Source organism: Glycine max, chromosome 6 (assembly GCF_000004515.6).
Source record: "Glycine max cultivar Williams 82 chromosome 6, Glycine_max_v4.0, whole genome shotgun sequence".
Classification (NCBI taxonomy): domain Eukaryota; kingdom Viridiplantae; phylum Streptophyta; class Magnoliopsida; order Fabales; family Fabaceae; genus Glycine; species Glycine max.
The window spans coordinates 17,740,166-17,756,070 of NC_038242.2; the positions used below are offsets into that span (position 1 = coordinate 17,740,166).

At 34.0% G+C, this 15,905-nt stretch overlaps 2 protein-coding genes and 1 pseudogene across 2 annotated transcripts; 2 read left to right on the forward strand and 1 right to left on the reverse strand.

Annotated features, from left to right (window-relative positions):
- Positions 1 to 1,442: 1,442 nt before the first annotated feature.
- Positions 1,443 to 2,666, reverse strand: LOC113001909 (F-box/kelch-repeat protein At3g23880). Its single transcript, XM_026128787.2, has one exon. The coding sequence runs from the start codon at positions 2,617 to 2,619 to the stop codon at positions 1,603 to 1,605; it is 1,017 nt and encodes a 338-aa protein (XP_025984572.2). The 5' UTR covers positions 2,620 to 2,666; the 3' UTR covers positions 1,443 to 1,602.
- A 924-nt stretch (positions 2,667 to 3,590) lies between these two features.
- On the forward strand, positions 3,591 to 7,612 carry LOC100779609 (adenosylhomocysteinase-like; annotated as a pseudogene).
- A 1,392-nt stretch (positions 7,613 to 9,004) lies between these two features.
- On the forward strand, positions 9,005 to 10,213 carry LOC102669223 (uncharacterized). Its single transcript, XM_006582484.1, has one exon. It carries the CDS (start codon positions 9,005 to 9,007, stop codon positions 10,211 to 10,213), a length of 1,209 nt encoding a protein of 402 aa, XP_006582547.1.
- Positions 10,214 to 15,905: the final 5,692 nt, after the last annotated feature.

Consider the following 15,905-nt stretch of genomic DNA (forward strand, 5'->3'; position numbering starts at 1 on the left):
TACTTCACAAGCTTATTCCTTGCTTCAGAAACTTTTTTGACAGTTTTTGTTTAATAATGTCATTTGTAATGCCTAGGTTTTGCATGTTTTTCTGAAAATCTATATCTCTGGCTTTATGCTTATAGAAGGTGAAAACAAAACAATGGTTTAATTCAAAGATCGATCCTAACATTTTATGTTCCAGTTCTTGAAAAAAGAAAAACGCAAAATCTAACTTGGTATTATTTTGCAAAGTAGCAATTCTTTTTCTCCATCATACAATGTTCTGGACATATATTTTTCCCATGTTGTGGCCTTGATCCTCGTTGTGGATCTAAGAATTGCAGCTTGAGTATGGTATGCAGCTCTGTATTGCCAATGCACCGAGGGATATTGTTAGCAATCAGGAACCAGAACCATCACCACTGGGGAACAATGAAGCAGCAGTCCAACCAGAGGTTCCATCAACCCAAGAAGGCAGGCCCAAGAGAGCACTATCAGACCAATTTATCTTAATGATTTCGTATAGGGGCTGCAGGGTGTAGTAGCAACATCATGTCCTAGTGTTTTAGGAAAGTGCCAAAGTCTGTTAGAGTTTGTTAGTAGTGGATGGTGAGTTCTATTATATGGAAGAATCAATTCTGTTATGAGATATTTGTTATGAGATAATTCTGTATCCCTATAAATACTAGAATATATGAATAAAGTAGACAGAAGAACAATTATCAGAAATTTTAGTGTAGAGAGGAGGCCCCTTGTCCTCGAATTCAAGGGAATGCATTGTTTCCTTTTCCTCTGTCTCTAACAGATATGAAGATGGTTAAGAAGATTTATAATGACTTGAAGTTCAATTCTATGGATTGAAGTTAGTAGTTGGAAATTCTTGGGTGAGTTGGGTTTCTATTTGGGTGTTATGTACTCTACAAATCTTGTGTGCACAATATAAAAACATAAACTATATGTGTATCCACAATTAAATGGAAGCTATCAGATTTTATTCTACACATTCGATTGCGACTGTTGCAGAGTTCTAGAACTGTGGTGAGATGGAAACAAAAGTTTCTGCTTGTCACAATCAATGGAGCATAATTACTTGTAAGGTTTTAAAAAATGGTATGATCCTAATTTGAGCTGTAACATCAAGATTTTTTAACTTTACCTGATCACATTATGGTCACAATTGAGACCCTATCGACCACATCTATCCGTGATTGGAATGAATATCCACTCAATACTGTGATATTTTGAAATCTCACTGGAAATCCTAATTAGAATGAATATCCACTCAAAACTTCGGGTGTTTTTCTTTCTTCAATAGTTTCCCACTTAAATTATCTGTGATATCCCAAGTGAGACATCAAATAATTTCCCTAAATTAAATTGTCTAATTTCATGTATCACTTTATTTGTTAGAAGAAGAAAAACTATGTATTAGCTAACAGGGGGAGAGTACAAGATGGGCAAAGGAATCAAATCATGTATCAAGCATTCTACGTGTAAACTTGACACTAATTTTTCACTATGCATGTTAAATGTTAAATATACATAGTAATATATAAAATGGCGAAATAAAAGGATGGGAGAATATTACATAATAATAATTGAATGAATTCTTCTAACTTGTTATTGTTGTTCTTCTTCATTGGAAGAGAGTGATATCAAACTCTCACTATGCATAAAAATATGGTTACATCTAGTCCTGCGTTGCTCAAGCCGCTTGCCTTTGTCACTAAGTCTCATTAATATCTTATTTTCGCAATCATATGCCAAAATTTCACCGTTTTTGGTGGAGCAAATTGGAGCAAAGTCATTAGGACCATCAAGAAAAGTTGAGAAACCAAATAAAACGGTCCAAGAGGACTGCACTTTGTATTCCTTCATAATCCACAATTTTGGGTAACCCGTAGAAAAACAGAGGGAGAGACAGAGACATCCTCCCAGTACCCTCAAATGATATAAACGATTTTCTTTCAATTGACGTGGCAGTGGAATCTCCGATAATCTCCTTTCCATCACATCAAATACAATGATTTTGACATTAAAATCATGAGATTGAACCAACCAATGAAGAGCCCCATTCAAGAGAAATCCATGATCAAAATAACCCCCCATAGGGGAATACAGAACAGTACTCGTAGTGCAACTCCATGAATTGGACCTCGAAGAGAAACAATGGATCTCCTTGCCTGATAACAACACTACCACGTAGTCATCAGTTGATGAGTCATACCCAATGCCACATAAATATGAAAACTTTAAGCACAATGGTTTACTAAATCGTTTCTTGAGACCGGTTGATGGATTCCATATTATAAAATAAATGATGTCGAACAACTCCGTGTTTAAGAGTAGAAATCCTCTGCATGATCCCACAACATTTATGGGTACGTATTCCTGAATGTGAGCTGGTGATGGATTTGGGAAGTGAAGCGTTAATTCTGTGGAATCATCATTAAGTGGTGCCTCTATGTCTATGGAATTAGTTTCACAACATAGGATAAGTCGGTGGGTGAGTGCAAAAGCTAGATCATAATGGGATTTAGCAAATTGGGGATCGGAGATAAGAGAAAGCCACGACTTACACACACATTTGAAACGCACTAGACATCTCACCGGCAACCTTAATAGAATTTCTTCCATTAACTCGTCAGGGAGGGTAGGAGCCAGCGGAAGAGTAAACTGCTTGCTTTTCATCTTCTTTGCTTAATTTGCTAACAGGTGAGGGTGAAACTCAAAAGTGAAATCCTATACTTGTGGTGCAAACAGGCACATATATATATATATATATATAAAAGTATTTTATGTTTAAAAGATTATTATTGTTATCTTTATTATTGTTATCTTTAGATAATAATCTTCTTTTAGGCAATTGATATAATAAAGATAACAATAATAATCTTTTAAACATAAAATACTTATATTATAAGTAGACCAAATATTTGTGTAATACGAATTATAATCTTAATTTATCACAAGATTTTTATTAATCTTAATACGATATATCAAAATTTAAATTTTAAAAATTAATTTCAAATTCAAATTCTTAAGCAAAAAAGAATTCAAATTAAAATTGATTCAAAGTCTAAACTACAAACAATAATCTAAACCAGCGGGGTTAATCTAAACCACCCCTGATCTCTAATTAACATGGCTTATTTACAAAAACAAATTATCTTCAATTTAACGTGGTGTATCAATTTTAAAAATTTAAATTATATTAAAATTAAGATTGTGATGATAATACACAGAATGTAAAATTGTTTTACATTATTCAATTATCTCATCATTTTATATTTTTATACTAGTTTGATATTTGTATGATACCATTACTAAAAAAATAGGTTTTTATGAGTCTTAGAATGTCTGATGGTGACAATTTTATAAATAACAAAAAATGTACGCTGACGGTTTATAAAAATCGTCTTAGAAATTGAGTGTTCAAGGACGATTTTTTTAAAATGGTCTTTTTGAAATTAGTCTCACTCCGACGCGCATATATATATATATATAAACCCCTTTTTATTTCTGCCCTAGCCTCACTCAAAATATTACCTTCCACCGTTTAGTCTTTTTTCTTTCTTTCTTTCTTCTTCTTTCTCAATGCATAAACAATGGCTTTGTTGGTGGAGAAAACCACAAGTGGTCGCTAGTACATGGTCAAGGACTTTTCCCAGGCCAACTTTGGTTGCCTCGAGATCAAGTTGGCTGAGGTCGAGATGCCCGACCTCATGGCCTGCCAGACCGAGTTCGGTCCATCCCAACCCTTCAAGGGGGCCTGTGCGACACCCTCTACCCCTCACATATATACTAATAAGGAAAAAAAAATTCAAATATTAATTAAAAGTATTTTTAAAACATTTTTTTTACAAGTCTTTCAAAGGGGAAAAAGGCTCACATTCATTTTCTTTTACATCATATTCAAACTTGTTCAAATAAATAATAAAGTATTCTCGACTCAAACAAGGTCGTCTAAGCTTCATACAATTAATATATAACTTATATCCTAATGTCACATCCTATCAGAGCGTTGTGTTCCCGTGTCCTCTAGCATGAGGTTCTTCATAGTCATCCACCTATTCATCTGCTCCCCTGAACACAAGTTCAAGATCATCACAGGATCCAAACACAACAACACACAGGGAGTGAGTTATCATATTCCTAGCTAATAGAAAAACAAGACAATTAAATATACATATTATATAAATGAGATACCACTTGCTTAAACATAGCTCACGTAACTTCACCACTTCGTCATTCAAAATTCACTTTTCAATCATCAATCACATTACACAAGAATCCCACACTTCGATCAAGATATAATAACACATCAATTAGCAAGCATATGCAACAGTTATGCCAAGACTCAATCCTATATGCAATGTGGTACCATGTCAGTGAAAAACCACCCTGGGGCGCTTAGGAGTACATAACAAGACACACCACACCATGGGTTTGTCAGGTCACTCTCACTAAGTAAGATCATAGGGAGACCAGTCAAGGTCACAATGTTTTGCGAGAATGCTCCAACCATATGGGATCAGCATAGGCTTAAAAGAGTACTCAAACCCGGTGACCCCCAAGGCCTACACTTCGAAGAGTTCGTCAGGGCCTCTCCCTCCTGATTCAGGTCCAACCCCTAAAATAATTTTTGCATGCAGACACTGCTCATGAATTATACAATACCCACGACCTTACACTCGTGTTTTAAACACGTTCAACACAATTGCGCTACGATTTAACACTGGTTCCTAAATAGGAAACCTACATTTTCTCTTTAACACTGCGCATCAACGCTTTTCTCAAGATAACGCTGGTCGGGTTATTGTACAATTCATAGCTTACAACACAAGTAATTTCACATCAAGTGTCAACTACACACTTATCCACAACTAGAACTCATTCACAATTTCACATCTCATAGTGTCACAATTCACCATCACATGTTTACACGTATCTCACAAATTAACACATGTTCAATTTTACACTTATACTCAATCTCAATAACAATATTATAATCTCAAAGCAACATGTTATTTTACAATTCATCACATACTCACAATTTGAATCATCATTTCATATCCTCAATATAACAATTTATATAAAAGATTATCACAACATGAGGACTAAAACCCCTCAAATAATGTTACACAATTATATCAAAATCATAGGTCGAAATATACAAATATCAAGAGCACAATTTATCAAGCAATTTTCATTAGGACATCAATATTTTATTTATAATCATAAAGCAAAAATTGCAATTTAACAAATATCCCAAAATAAAACCCCAAATTAATCCTCTAAGGATCCCTACACATGTTCTCACTAATCCCCAACTGTGAATAACTCATCCCTTACCTCTAAGCGGACTGACGTGTCTTCCCACAGCGATAGCGTCATCTCTAACTCTAACGGTTCCTTAAGATTCCTCCAGTTTTTCCTCCAACTGCTCCGATAGAGTTCCCAAACGTCAGAGAAACGGAGAAAGGATTAAAGCCTCCATTTGGACTATCTTCATGCGATTCCTTTTTCTCCCTTCACGAACATTATCTCGTAAATCCAAACGGTCAAAGCATGAGCAACTGAATTTCGAACAACATATCCTAATTTTACGACAATCCAACGGTTAACAAAACCGGGATCGTAGTTTTACCAAGACAGCTCTTGGTTTCTGCGGGAAAGAAAAATGCTACAATAAGAGGGGTATTTCTCTTAGCTCAGACGTGATATCAAAATTCCCAACGGTGCGAATGCTAGGAAATGGGTTGCAAACATGCTGTTTTAATGTCACAACGATCCAACGGTGAATGAGTCCGAGATCGTTATTTTTCTGAGACAGGTTTGATGGCCTGCTGAAAAAAGAGAGGGTTTTGGGAGAGGAAGAGAGAAAAAACGAAATTGGTAGGCAGAGAAGGCTGAGAAGTCAGTCTAAAAACTGACCTAGCATGTCGCTATTTATAACTAGGGGTATTCACGACCTATTATTTATTTTATTTATTTATTTTTATTATTTTATAGAAAAAGAAACTCTATTTTATTCTCCATCAAATAAATAATAAAATACCCTTTTTATTTTCTCTCAAACAATTATTTTATTATAACTATTTTTCTTTATTTATTTAATTATAAAACATCATTAGTCTCTAAAATTTTATATACGAAAAAAAATGGGATGTTACAGCCTGCATCACCGGTTCCTTCCACATGACCATCTAGACCGTCGTTCTCATTGAGACCCTCACCGCCCTTAGCGCCGAGGTCCGTTGATGCTCCTCCAACATCTTCTCCACCCAGGACCACGCCGCCGTCACTATTGCCCGTGACAATGCCACTGTCTTTGCCTGGAAGGGGGAGACCCTCCAGGAGTACTTGTGGTGCGCCAAGGACACCCTCGACTAGGGCCAGACGGAGGACCTGACCTCATCGTCGACGACGATGGTGATGCTACCCTCCTTATCCACGAAGGCATCAAGGCCAAGGAGCTCTATGAGAAGACCGATGAACTCCCCGACCCCAACTCCACCGACAATGTCGAGTTCCAGATCGTGCTTACCATCATCAGAGATAGGTTAAAGACCGACCCCACCAGGAACCACAAGATGAAGGAGCGTTTCGTTGGGGTTTATGAGGAAACCACCACTGGAGTTAAGAGGCTCTGTCAGATGCAAGCGAATGAGACTCTTCTCTTCCCTGTTATTAATGTCTCTTTTTCCCCAGATCTAGTGCCTTTTTTTGTGTTAAAATGTAGGATTGAGTTTAGAACTGTTATTTTTGGATGGGTTTTGTGCCATTGGTGAAATGGGGTTTTGAACCTGTCAACTGTTTGACTAATGTCCTCTAAGAAGTCTGGATCAGTATTAGGTGCTATTTTAGTGTGTTTGGATTTGTGTGTAAAATTTTGTTTGAAATGATTCACACTAACATAAACAGTGCAGGTTGGTGTAGGACACAATTTTCAAATGCATGCTACCGGTTGGAAATGGAAGCTCACCACATGTTTGGGTAGAGATGGTATATCCCGGATCCAAAATAAGACATCAGTTGGCTTGTTTCTCAGTTTTGATTTATGGTTTGGATGGAGGGAAGACTATGTTCTTCCTGAAATTATTGGCTATGTTTTGTAATTTTGCATTTAGTGAAAAAAAAATCAGAATAATGGATTTGAAACTAAAATACATTTATCACTGTTTAGAAAGTATACTCTGATCAATTATTTTTGGATGAGCTATTCTATTAAATTTCTGATTCTTATTCTATTTTAGTTTTATTTTTGTTATGTTTCGTGAATGATTTATTTCAAATTATAATCCATAATAGGGCACTAGTGTTGATGAGCCAATATTCAACTACACTTAGGACGACTACAAGCATTATTAGATAGAGTTGAGGCCATCTTAACCCACACTAATGCTCATTGATTTAGGTAAAAAAGATAATGTTCATGATGTATGATCCTATGAAGCATGGACACGCCGCTGAAGTGCCACATCCTGCATCGGAGGCGCACCGAACACACAAACGGGTACGACTCCGGTGCAACGCGGTGTCTGTTGCCTCTGTCGTCACCGGACACAGTTGGATGCAGGAAAACGTGCGATTGGACACGGCCTACCAAGTGGACACGCGCGATTGAACGCGACCCAAGTCCAACAAGATATTTTATTATTTATTTAAAAAATGCTTACCAAATACGAAAACGGTTCTTCTTCATCTTCTCCTTGCCGTTTCCTGCAAGCGGCCTCCATTGTTGCACGTCGTCGTTGTCCAGTCATCTTCTTCGTCTGCTCCCTGTTTCTTTTTTGGTTTTTGTCGCTGTCGGAGTGCCAATTCTAGTTTCTCGGTTTCTCGCTGTCATGTTACTATTTTTTGGTTATTCTAATATGGCTGTCGTGTTATTGCCGTGTTATTCTCACTGCCGTGTTACTGTTTCTTCATAATGAACAGTATAGGACCTATACTATAGGTATGGCAGATTGGCACTGCCAAATTTATCGAAAGCAGGTATGGGCCATATTTTTTGGTACATGATGGCACAATTTATCCGCCCGTGATTCCGTGAATACCTGCTCATGGATATTGGCCATATAGAAGTATTGGCAGGCCTTATTTTTTGCCTTTTTGAAAGAGATAACCACACTGTTAATATGACTTTGACAAATTTAAATTTTTTTGATGTTAGATATTTAACTCATCTATGTCCACTTAAATATGATTATTGCATGCGACAAAACTTTTTATAAGTTATACTTTTGCAAAAACATTATATCTTCAAAAGCAATGATTGCTGCATATGGCAACCGTGATCTAGGAGATATGCAGTAGAAATACCGGCTGATCAGTAAGAGAGACTTAAAATAAAAATTTGATGGAGTTTTTTCACTTTGACCAAGAGATTATTTATATGTGGATTTTTTTCCTTCATGTGTAATTTTTTTTCTATAAAAACTTAAGCATATAAAAATATTTTTGTAAGCCTAAAGTTTGAGCTTTTGGTTGATAAGCTTGTAGCTTTTGCATATTTTTTTGGTTTAGAATTTAAATTACTGCCTGCCTCTAATTATATCATGTTTTGAATAAAATTAAGCTACAACATGACCAATAAGACAAGAACAACATTGATTAGAAATTACTTTTTGTTGTTTATTTTTTACTTAGAAATTGTTTACATTGATTTTTAATTTTTTCCAAATTGTTGTAGAGATGAGTGCTTCTAGTCCTAGTCAAGCTAAATAACAAGATGATGATACCAAACCTTTATGGACCTATGTTATAAAGATAAAAAGTGTAGGTGGTGGTGGAAATTATGCGGTAAAATGCAATATTTGTGATTTTACCTTTAATGGGTCTTACACTAGAGTGATGGCACACTTGTTAAAGATGACGGGAAAAGGGAGTTAGAGTTTGTCAAAAGGTAACAATTGCCAAACTTATAGATTTGAAGAAGATAGACAATGAGGCTACATTGAGGGTGGAGAAGTCAAAAACAAAATCTGTGTCATTGCCTCTAGTTTCTACTCAACACCAAATGGATACAAACACTCTTGGTGTTGATCCAAAAAAGAGAAAGGCATCAATTGTAGAAAATGTCTTTAATTTGCAAGCTAGAGAGACACTTGATCATGAAATTGCTAGGATGTTTTACTCTTTGGGGTTGCCTTTTCATTTAGCAAGAAATCCTCATTATAGGAAGGCGTTTCCCTATGCTGCCAACAATAAGATCAATGGTTATCAACCTCCAGGTTATAATAAATTAAGGACAACATTACTTCAAAATGAGAGGAGACATATGGAGATCTTGTTACAACCAATTAAAAATGCATGGAGCCAGAATGGTGTGAGCATTGTTAGTGATGGATGGAATGACCCGCAAAAAAGATCTCTTATTAATTTCATGGCTGGCACGGAGAACGGACCTATGTTTTTAAAGGCCATCGATTGTTCAAATGAGATCAAAGACAAGGATTTCATTGCCAAACATATGAGGGAGGTAATTATGGAGGTTGGGCACTCAAATGTTGTGCAAATAGTGATGGATAATGCAACCGTTTGTAAAGCAGCATGTTTAATAATTGAGGCTGAGTTTCCTTTCATCTATTGGACTCCATGTGTTGTCCATACATTAAATCTTGCTTTAAAGAACATATGTGTAGCCAAGAATAAAAAAAACAATGTTGTTTATGAAGAATGTTCTTGGATCACCCAAATTGTGGATGATGCAATGTTTGTGAAAAACTTTGTCATGAGTCACTCTATGAGACTATCAATTTTCAATTCATTCAATTCATTGAAATTGTTATCCATTGCTCCAACAAGATTTGCCTCCACTATTGTAATGCTAAAGAGATTCAAGCAATTGAAGAAAGGACTCCAAGATATGGTCATTAGTGACCAATGGTCTTCTTATACGGAAAATGATGTTGCAAAGGCTAAATTTGTGAAAGATACTTTGTTGGATGATAAATGGTGGGATAAGGTTGATTCTATTCTTTCTTTCACTATCCCTATCTATGATGTTCTTAGAAGAACTGATACAGAAGCTTCATCTCTCCATCTAGTATATGAGATGTGGGATTCAATGATTGAAAATGTGAAGAATGCCATATATCAATATGAGAGAAAGGAGGAGAGTGAAGGATCAACCTTTTATGAGGTAGTGCACTCCATATTAATTGACCGTTGGACTAAGAGTAACACTCCTCTCCATTGTTTAGCTCATTCCTTAAATCCTAGGTAATTAACTCTATACTTTTTTACTTACATTTTTTTAGAATTACATAAATTTTAATCATGTATATATTTCTTTTTAATTGTAGATATTATAGTCATGAATGACTAAGTGAAGATTCTAATCGAGTTCCTCCACATCAAGACATGGAACTCACTCGTGAAAGATTAAAATGCTTCAAGAGGTTATTTCTTGATGTGGATGTAAGGAGGAAAGTGAATATTGAGTTTGCCAACTTCTCGGATGGAACAGAAGGTTTTGACGATCTTGATTCTTTAAATGATAGAGGTCAAATGGATCCAAAAGCTTGGTGGCTAGTTCATGGCGTTAATGCTCTAATACTTCAAAAGGTTGCCCTTAAGCTACTTGCACAACCTTGTTCATCTTCATGTTGTGAAAGGAATTGGAGTACATATTCATTTATCCATTCTTTAAAGAGAAACAAGATGGCACCACATAGAGCTGAAGATTTAGTATTTGTTCATAGCAACCTACGACTTCTCTCAAGGAATACTCCACAATATCATCAAGAGGAAACTAAAATGTGGGATGTAGCTGGAGATGATTTTGGATCACTTGATGATTGTGGTATTCTTGAAATTGCTAGTTTGTCTTTAGATGAACCAGAGTTAGATGGTGTCTTTTTCAATGATGATTGCTAGTTTGTAGAATTCTTGAAGACTTGAAGTTGCTAATTCATCATCTTGCTTTATAATTTTTGTTTGTAAAGAAACAAAGTGTACAAATTGTATAATGAGGTCTCTTAGTATTTTTTGTGACTCATTATCATAGGAAAAGTTCTTTTGAGATGATGATGAATATATAAATCTTGATTTTCAATTTAGATCTTTTATGCATATCGTTCATATTTAATTTTATGTAATTTTATTTTATTTAATTATATATATATATAGCCGTGTCTGTGTCCTATATTTTGGACATTACAGGTATCTACGTGTCGTGTTCAGTGTCTGTGTCGGTGCTTCTTAGATACGATTCCATTCCCTTTTGAATGAAGTTCCAAGTAGTGGTTGCAGACAATAACATAGTAGACAAGACATTGGAATAAATGTATGGTGAAACATGAACATATCATTTATGAAGAAACATATATTAGCATTTTATTACTCTTATAATTTATAAAGAAACATATATTAAGATCAGAAATATTTACAATGACGATTTATGCAGACATTGAATCTAAAACTGTACTTGAGAAAAAAATTACGTATTGTTATTAATTATTAAGAATTAAACCTCTTTTCCAAGTATATGTAGATTATGCTTTTGCTGCATTTTTTTTTCAGATTATTTTTGTAATAAAAATTAGCACAGAACACTATTTTGTTATGAAAATTTGCACTGGTTGTTTAGGTGATAGCAAAATTAAATAACTTCATGATAAACTCACTAGTCACTACTAGTTGTTGAGATTGACGGCTTTCCTAATTTGAGTATAGTTTCTGTAGGGAGTAAGTCAAATTTTGAAGTGTGTCCTACCTGCTTGAAATGCATTGCCTCAAAAATGGAGTCAAGATGATACCACAATTGTTATTTGAAAATTGTGACATGGCCCCCAATTTAAAATTATGGAGCGTCTGATAGGGAGTAAAACTACTCATGTATTCAAAGGGCTATTTGCCTTGTGCATATATTATTTCAACAGTGTCGAGTTATTATTAATTTGTTTTGTCAGCGCAATGATTTATTAATTTGTATATGTGGTTGTAATTAGTATTTGTTTTAGATCCCAATTTGAGACGTTGCAAATTGCTTGATTAAGTCCCCAAGTATCTCTGCTTTGCCAAAGAGAAGAAGGGTGTGGGGGTGTGTGGAAATTTGATTGCATAAATATAACACTCGATCGTGGTTTGCTTTTCTAACCTAAACCTAGTCAAACTAAAGATTTTAGATGGGCATGTGCCGTGTGTCGTACAAACTAATTGCAAATTGCATGAGGCAGGGCAGGAACACAGAAGGTTTTTTTGATAATGTTATAGCATGTTTGGTTTCATGAATGTGTTTTTTCATATTTCGGATGTAAATTTCAGAAGTTAATAGTTATACGTTGTTTTCACATGTCTACATATTCCTAACATATTGTATATACATTATTTTTTGGGATACTATCAAAATAGATGTTTTGTCCTTGTATTCTTAGGTCCACCTGTCACTATGTACCTCAGTGTGTACTTCAGTTTGTATCTCATGGCTTCCTTTTCCAACACTTCTACCTCTGTGTACCTCAGTGTGTCATGTGTGTTGAAAATATTTGTCATGGTTTCTTTTCATGTCTATTAGCTTCTCACTTTTGGCATGCTTAAAAATTTTAAACTCTTTTTTAATATTCAACTTTGTTACATAGGACCAATGTCAATTTCTTGGATCAATTCCTTCGGAAAAGTAAATTCACCATTTCGTTTTTGCCTTTTGCTCTTTTACAGTTGGTACATTTTGAAGAGTTAACACCTTTGATACTTTTTAAGGCTATATTTGCCAGCAAGGATGGGCAGGTTGGAGTAAGAAATTGATGCCCAAGGATTGGTGCTGGTTGGGGTAAGAAAGTGGGTGCACAGTTCTTGTTTTACCTGGAACTAAAAGAGTCAGTCAAACATGTTACCTTGGCAAGCTTATATATATATATATATTTTGCTGAAGAACCTTTTCTGAAATGGATTATTTTCTTAACATCAGGCTTTGACCGAATCTGACCATGGAAGTGATGCCAGTGCTTTGAACACCACTGGCATAAAGGTGCTTTACTTATATGGACCTTAACTACTATTTGCTTTGATTCTTTTTGCCTTATTTGTTTTGTTAACCAGTCATATTTTTATGTGCTCAATTGTTCCAAAGTTCAATAATGCTGATATTATGGTCTTTGCATGCTTGTATACAAAATGTTAGCTTAGTTGTAATATTCCATTTCCTGTGATCTTATTGTGTCCCGCTTCAATTATTATTATTTTAGGGACTGCCTCGATATGATGCTTATTTTTTTAAGTTGATTGTCTACGATTTCTAGATCGGAATGGAGATAGTAAACTATCTAATCTCAAGTTTAAAGTTTGAAATTGTTCATTAACAACTTTAACAAATAACTTGAGATTCATTCCTTCTTCTCCACTCATGATTAAAATTGCTACAAGAATTGTATTAGAAGTGATAGTAAATAGACAAATAAATATCCTCACACAAACACTCTCTCACATGTTTACTCTTAATATTTTTTTTGTTCACTCGTGTTTCACTCTTTTTGGCCTTTTCCCTTTAATAGTCCCATTACTCTTGCCTTTTACCACTCAATTTCTCCTTGTGAGCTCTAAAAATCTTTGGGGTTGACAAGACACATCAAGGAATCAATGAGAACTTCTTTAGTTAATAAGAACAAACAGAGAACAAGGAACAAGGGATTTAAGAAAAGTTTTTGTTTTTTTAGAGAACAAAATCAAAGAAAGATTGTTATAACAAGAAGAAAACAAGACCAATAGTCACATTTCATTTTTTTTTTTTCATGTTTTTTTGCTTTTTTTATATTTTCTTTTTTGCATTTTTTTGCATGAAATTCAAATTTGAACGCAAATATATGATAGGGCAAATCCAAATATATACTGTAATAGAATTTTGGTTTCAAATTTAAAAATTAAATTCAGATCCTAATAACTTTAGTTATATCAAATGATAATAGAACATTTATGATCGTCTTAAAAACAGGTATAAACGACTTGACCCTAACTGAGACCTACCAGTAGAATCAAAGTTATTAAAAGGAACGTGACCCTACCTGCGAACTGCAGATAGAACCAACACTATCAATTCTTACCCCTAGAATAAAGGAAAAACCCCACCATAGATAAATTCTCAAATTCCATTAATCTTATCATTTGCCAACAAAGTGTTTAAGGAGTCTATTTATAACTAATCTAATAATTAAAAGACTTTAAAATTAAAATAATAGATCGTGACAACCCATTACAAGTCTGACAATAGACCAAAAATATAATTAAAAAATGAAAATAAATCACATTCTAAAAGTTGGCTAAATCAGCCCAATAATAATAGTTTCACCGAAATCGATCAACTTAGCACATGGATGCTTCCGGTCTTGAAATTTGGACTTCCCAAGGTGATTCTTCAAGTTGGTTTCAGAACATCTTCATTTGTAGGAGGGTGACCCAACTAGGTACAACCCTCAATTCACATTGGTCTTCTTTCTCGTTGGTCTTTAGAAGGCAGTCTTGCAATGCTTGTTTCGTCCCCTTAGTCTTGGACTTTGTTGTAGGACCTCTAATCTCTTGTAAAGGATCATTAGACGGGTTGGTTGCCCTTCCAATAAAACTTTTTTTTTTATCTCTTGTCAGTGCATAACACATAATTTTGTCCTTTCGTTTTTTCTTCCATTGCATACCAATTTTCTATATCTTTAAACTTTAATCTTTAATATTGATATGAAAAAATCTTTTTATATTTAAATAAAACTTAAAATATATTTATGGAAATAATTCAATTTGAAAAAATAATCATCATAATAAAATAATAAATAGATCGATTGATTAGTGATCCTAGCAGTATATTAAAATTTGGTACTATAAGTGATCTTAGATGTATTAATTTGCAATGGGTTTTGCAAATTATATCAGCGCCTGCAAGCATGAAGAAAGTAAGTTAAATATTTGATACATTTATTTTCTGAAATCAAATGCATCAACTAATTGCTTTTATTTCCGGTGAATCCCTTTCTCTCTTAAACCCACAAAATGAACAATTCTATCATAATTTTAATATATATAATTTTTTAGCATTAAATAAAATAAGAAAAATTTCCCATGAATAAAAAAAAAACTTACCAAGAATCGAACAAAATGTTAACAGAATGAGATCAAAATCATTTTAAGAAATTGGTTTATTGTTAATTGCTAGATTTTAAAATTTTAAAATTAAAATGATTTATCTTTTAATTTTTACTCTCCTTTATTTTTGTTAAAGGAAAACTTTAAATCAAAATCACGTATTGAAGTTGAAAATTTGTTTAAAAACTGGAAAAAAAATATCAATGATACGAGTCATTCATTTACAGGAAAATAATAGAACAACAGATTTTATGGCTAGTTTGGACCATAATGGTAGCTATTGCATATCTTGTATGATCACATTCTTTCTGCTTTGCACAACATTTTAGTTGATGATGCTAGGGATATGCCTTTGAAAAGAGGTTGATACTGTTGTAGTCTTTTGTTTCTTTCCCTGTATATTAAAAAATGATAAAGAGTAATTCACTGCATAATAAAAAAAATAGTGAAACATAAAATAATAGAAATAAAAGTTAAAAAAATATAAAATCAATATAGAATAAACAAAATTATAACCCAGCAAAAAAAAGGAAATGCTAATTTAAATGCAATGTATATATCAACGTACGATCTTTAAAATTAAAAATAATATAATTAATAAGCAAGTACTATCATAATAGGAATAAGAAGTGAACGTTATCCGGATAGGATAAGACACATTAGCTTTTACATGTCAACAAAAAAATTCATTATATCTTGCAATATATCCATAAAATGCAAGAGATTGTTCTCTTTTCCCTTAAATAAGTACAAAGAAGACAATAGGAACGCATAAGAAAGTCTTTAAATTAAATTAAAATTAAATTATAATTTCGATCCTTTTTATAAAGTAAGAAATTTTAGTCATTTAG

Excerpts from the sequence above, each read along its gene's own strand:
- LOC102669223 (XM_006582484.1), top strand. The coding sequence starts at position 9,005 with ATGGATACAAACACTCTTGGTGTTGATCCAAAAAAGAGAAAGGCATCA.
- LOC113001909 (XM_026128787.2), bottom strand. The coding sequence starts at position 2,619 with ATGGAAGAAATTCTATTAAGGTTGCCGGTGAGATGTCTAGTGCGTTTC.